Below are 5,877 nucleotides of genomic sequence, written 5' to 3' on the forward strand. Positions count from 1 at the left end.
ACAAATTAGTTTGTAATATGTAATGATTTTCTTATGATTGCCTTACTTCAATCACGGCAAAGTAAAAATAGTTGTATACGTCTCCCCTATTCACAATCCCAAAAATAGCAAGAAATATGCTTCTATTATTTTAATTGTTAATATTGAACTTGAAAACCGTTTTCAAGTTTTCCGTTAGAATAGTCAACTCTTTCTTATTTTTTTGCAACATTTTCGGTTGATATTACTGATGTGGAAACGAAATTTGAAAATCAATTTATTGAGTTTCAGTTAAATATTCAACTTAGAGTAAAATTTAATTTGCCATACTTATTCAATTTTTATAGATTATCTCTATTCAAAGATACATAATATCAAAACTTTCACGATCACGCAATAACCATGTCCTTGTTTTTCGGCATTACGGATATTTTGAATAATTGTTTTCAAGAATGAAAATTGTGAATAGTAATCGATTCTCTTTATGAGACAAGCACCTTGATTGTTGTTTGAGGATTGCCACAACTTTAATCGATCTGGATATTGATTCATTACTTCCACAAAAAGAGGAGCTTCAAATTTCACATTAATTTTATTATATTTTTTAAAATTGTTTTCTTTTAATTATAAATAAAATGAAATAACTCGTAAAAATATTGCTACTTATTACCCGTTGTGGTAAAAAACTAAAATTATAAATTAAACGTATTAATGCATTATAAATATAATCATTACATTTGAATGTATAATTATTAAAATGCGTGTTGCTCTCAAGAACTTCTACTCACAAGATGTGGGCGATGTGGCCCAGTCCTCATAAAATATTAGACGTCCCTGATCTAAATATTAGCATTGATTATAAAAACTAGTATTTATAATCAATGATATAAGCTAGCTTAAATAATAAAATATTAGATCAGAATTTCCGGGGCTTATATCTTTCAAATTCTAACTGGACAATTTCTTGTTGTAATTTTACTTTTTTTATAGTTTATCCACTGACGTATTCTTTATTTAGAGTAGTCAGGGACTACTGTCAGTGCTTCCGGGTTGTTCTAATTTATTCAATGGATTCTGTTGAATCGATCAATTGTAATTTTCTTTATCAATGGAGATTTCATTGTACAAAAAATGTTTCAAATTATTTAAAACTCCATCATTGTCACCATCTTTAAAATTGCAACAACAGAAATACATCATTATTAGTTGTAGTCTTTGAATAGTTGTTATCCATTTATTCGGTTATTGGGGGGGGGGGGGGGGTATATTTCCTTAGTTCAGACACACCCTTTATTTTTGAGCACAATATTGTGATATTTTCCCAGGTTCCTACACTTTTCTGTCCTCATCATATACAGTCCATTATCATCGCTCGGCTAATTCTCAAAATACGCCTGCGATGGCCCTTAGTGACGACATCCACTACCCTGTCGATTCGTCACGGTTACTCAAACCAGATTGCATTAAAGATACTTCTCAAAAACGTCCAATAAACAATTCTATTTCAAAAAAAATAGTTTATCTTATATAACAGAAACATACGACAAGGTACTTGTGTCGACAATGTAGTCGTCCATAGGATTGTCTAGAAGTACGCGATACTTTTGAAAACTTTAGAATGAAGTTATATAAAAATTACCTATCTTAAATTCACCAAGCTTATCTTAATCTTTAAAGATTTTCGAAAAAACTAATAAATAAGGACTGTAATGGTATTCTTCCCCTTCATACTTCAACACAATCCACATCACGCGGACACACTAGCAACTAAATTTAAACCTATAAAGACGTCAAATAGTTTACAACATGCAATTCAGTTAAACACAGTCAATTAATGAAAGATTTTGCAGTGAAAAATATGCATTTTTATATTAACTCTATGGAAATTAAAAACAACATAAAATAATTGCCGAATAGGAAGTCACCTGGTGTGGAACATATATTCTGATATTTAAAAAAATTCACCAGCAAAGCAATAACCTTTCTGAAAAATTTATTCAACAGCCAACTTGGTTACTTATAAGTTACTAGATGGGAAATAGTAGTAATAATTGAATTATGCAAGCCAGGTAAAAATAAGTCAAATCTAGATAATTACAGACCAATATGCTTACTAACAGCATTCTCCAAACTTTTTAAAAAATCTTTACAAACTTGTCTTTTATTTTTTTTTAATTCAATTGAAGAGATACAAAAATTTTAATTCTATTCAAATCTCACCACTCCACAAGTCACAACTCTACAATTACTCCACCTTCCAGAAACAATAAATAATGGTTTAGAAAAAAGAAAACAAACAGGTTCAGTTTTTTTTTGTTTCGCAAAATCATTTTGATACAATGGTTTTTTTCAAGAATTAAAAAAATGCATATTCTACATAATATATTAAAATCTTTTTTTCATTTACAGATGTTTTGTTGTTAAAATAACTGAAACACGTTATCTTACGACGAGGTTCTAACCTCCCCCACCCGGTACGGTCTTGAATACAACAGCTTTACATTTAAAAACTGATAAACTAATAAATTATAATTCATCTTTTTTTCAGCACATCAACTTTCTTGAATACATGTCTTACAGTCTATTCAAAGTCGATTCTTACGTTTAGTTTCCCATAATTGCCATATCTACAGAACTTAACATTAATCGTTTACAAATTTACTCAATTATATAAATTTAAAAATTTACTAATACTTATAGTTACAACGTCAACTTATTGTATGAACTAATAATTTATGCAGATTTTTCTGAATTATTATAATTGATACATTTTAAAATTAAAATGTTAAAAATGTTAAACCTGAGTTACTCATAACTATTTATTCTACCATAACTCTGCTACAACATTTTTAAATTCAAATTCACGGATTATTGGATGTTACAATTAGCAAATAAATATAAAACAGATCTTTTTGTAACTAGTCTCTATAAATTTAAAAATAGTCTTAATACTTAAATGTTTAGTGTAGGTACTGTTATGTAAAGACTAATATTTATCTGTAGTGATTGTAAGAGTTACTGTTAATAGGACAGTTTAACCTACATTATAATATACTAATATAGAATTGCAGTTGGAATTAGGTCCGTATGTAATATGAAAAAAACGACATCATTACTATCTGACTTGAATTCTAGAGGATGCGATAATTTCAAACAATTCAAACCACTTTAGGGCTTCTGGTGTTCCTTTTCCAATGTTCGTGGTTTAAATAAAAAGAGGATATTGTATTATATGATGCAACGAAATGTATGTACCTGCAAACTTAGGTGAAAATTTACCTGGAAAAGAATTATAATTAAGTGTATCCAATTCATAAAATATATCATACACCTATGGTGATATATGGTTTGTAAACTAATGTAGCAGATGAGGACATTTATGGTTATTTATTGTCTCATTGAAGAATTAGGTGTAGGTTATAGACAGGTGTATAAATATAGAAAATATTTTTTTAAATGTTCATCAATAAATGGTCCAGTGTCCACCAACAGTTTTTTTTCACTGCGAAAATGCTTAGGTCTAATTTGGTATGCTAATATTTTTGCTTTTGTCACTTACCTTAAGAAATAATTAGGAAAATTTGATGGCTAATTTCTTATAGAGGTAGGTGGTGTAAAAGTTTTGGTTTTAATACCAATTTTATTAAGTTCAATTAATTGTGACTCTTATAATTTCTTAGAGACATATTTTGGTAACCTGTGCTACACAAACTGTATACAAAGTATATCATGTGGTGGGTGTTGACTATTGGCATTATTAGTTGGGTATTGATTTAAAAATATAGAAATGTAACAGTTATTAGTTATTATAAAATTTTTTTTTACTTATGTACTTCACTTTTACTAATATAGTCAGAATTTGAATTTGAATCATAATTTAATTATATAATTTCAAATTAGTTCTATAGAAAAAATGATTCATCCTATTAATACACTAGGATTTTAGAAAAATGGACAATCAAAGCAAATATTTGTTAATTATTTCGCAAACTTTCTGGCCCCTATTTGAATGTGCAGTATGAACATTCAAATGTAAAGAATGCATTTAAAATATTTGTAAGTTGCATAAATAATTTTAAATGTCCTAAAATGTGTTTATAATATAGAATTTTACACACCATAAGTTGCTTTGCTCATGACAGGACAAAAGTTGAATTAAAGACAAATATTTGACTGGTATGGTTTTATAGCTTAATTTATTAGTAGAAATCAAACAAATTCAGTGCCATTTGATGAACAAAATACTTTTGTCGGATCATTATAAAAATGTAATTCCAAATAAAATATAAATATGAGTTAATTTGTAAATTGGTTAATTATGATATATCCTCAGTATTATGCTGAATTACATCATTTTTAACTTATTTGCAATGGGTATACGTAATATGACCAAAAAATATGTGTAATTATTAATCAGGTATGTAAAATATATCTTGTATTATTTATTTGAACATGTGTTTTAATGACCTAAATTACAACTAATTCAAACAAATAAAAAATATGGTAATTATTTTAAAATGTTCAATTTTATGAGATTAACATTGTATACAGATGCGTATATAATTTTATTTGTTTTTTTTTATATAGATAACTTCTGATACAAATTTACAATAGAAATAAAAATAAAATAATAAATAATAATTTGTGTGTATCAGTTGCTAAAACATTTTACATGTACAAAATATATTGTACTACAGTATTGTGAAATTTTATTACATTTTAGAATGATATTATTTTCACAAACATTGATAGTTAGCATACTAGCATTTGTCGTTGCAGTAGTAAGTTTTTTAATTTCAATTATACACATGCAAATTATATTTTTATGAACACTAAACAATTTCATTTTAAAGCCGTTCCTAAATAGGTATTGAAAAATTACAAGACAGTAGAATATAATCTGTAGATCCATATCATTTAAGTAAAAATGCAATGGAAGAAAATAAAGAAAAATACACTTCATACACATACCTAGAAGTTTGAAATTAACCTCTACCTATAAAATTATTTAAATATTAAGACTAAGTTATTTAAAATTGCAAAAAAAAAAACGTTATTATTATTGAAAACTAATTTTTATACTTATTTTAAACAATTCACCAAAACTCTCTCTATCTAAAAAAAAAATATACATTTCTGGCACTATACGATGGAATATTAATAACAAAAATATAATTATACAAAGGTTTATTTGATATGATAATAATAATATCAAATAAACCAGAGATATATTTATAAGTATGTAAAAAGCACATAAACTTACAGATTACTCTTATGAAAAATATACTATAATTTTTAATTTGGAAAATGTTTTCATTGAAAAAAAAAATTAACATACAATTTTTAATTAATTACAGCAAGCAGATACACAACAAACATTAAATAGTAATGAATTATCATTGTCAAATGAACAAGTTACTCAATATAAATATGAAAAAACTATTCAATCAGAAACTATTGAAAATAATCAAGATAATTCTATTACTACAAGTATAAATACCGAAATCGCACAGAAGACACATTCAAACAACGAACTAGATCTAAATAATGTAGATGACACTGATTTAAATTCTGCATTAAAAGTGGACGTCACAGCAAAGCTAAATGGACTAGAATCTGCTTCCAATGGAAATAATCCAAGTGATAATGGTTTTGCTCAATCGTCAAAATATTATGAACATAATGTACAAAATATGGAAGATCTAAATGGAAGAACTCCAACTACACCAACATCTTCCCCTGGTTCAAGTGGTTCTCCTTCGAGTGCCGCACCGACGTATCCTAATGGAAACTTAAATAGCGATTCTGGTACAGCGTCGGATGTTTATGGTATGCCTTCTCAACCGTTTATGCCTTTGACATATCCTATGGGAGTGCCTAGTAATATAAACGGAGGTG

At 27.2% G+C, this 5,877-nt stretch overlaps 1 protein-coding gene across 4 annotated transcripts in view; it reads left to right on the top strand.

Moving 5' to 3' along the window:
* Window positions 1–4,645: 4,645 nt before the first annotated feature.
* Window positions 4,646–5,877, top strand: part of LOC111042838 (putative uncharacterized protein DDB_G0282133) — a 6,496-nt gene continuing 5,264 nt past the window's right edge. For 2 of the 4 annotated variants that reach the window (XM_022327537.1, XM_022327540.1), the window contains exons 1-2: window positions 4,646–4,760; window positions 5,337–5,874. In XM_022327537.1, the coding sequence (XP_022183229.1) occupies window positions 4,704–4,760; window positions 5,337–5,874 (595 nt within the window). In that variant the 5' untranslated portion in view covers window positions 4,646–4,703. The remainder of the gene's footprint in view (window positions 4,761–5,336; window positions 5,875–5,877) is intronic. The other 2 variants (XM_022327538.1, XM_022327539.1) reach the window with 2 other exon arrangements.

The sequence above is a fragment of the Myzus persicae genome, unplaced genomic scaffold (assembly GCF_001856785.1).
Source record: "Myzus persicae strain clone G006 unplaced genomic scaffold, MPER_G0061.0, whole genome shotgun sequence".
In the NCBI taxonomy this organism is placed as follows: Eukaryota; Metazoa; Arthropoda; class Insecta; order Hemiptera; family Aphididae; genus Myzus; species Myzus persicae.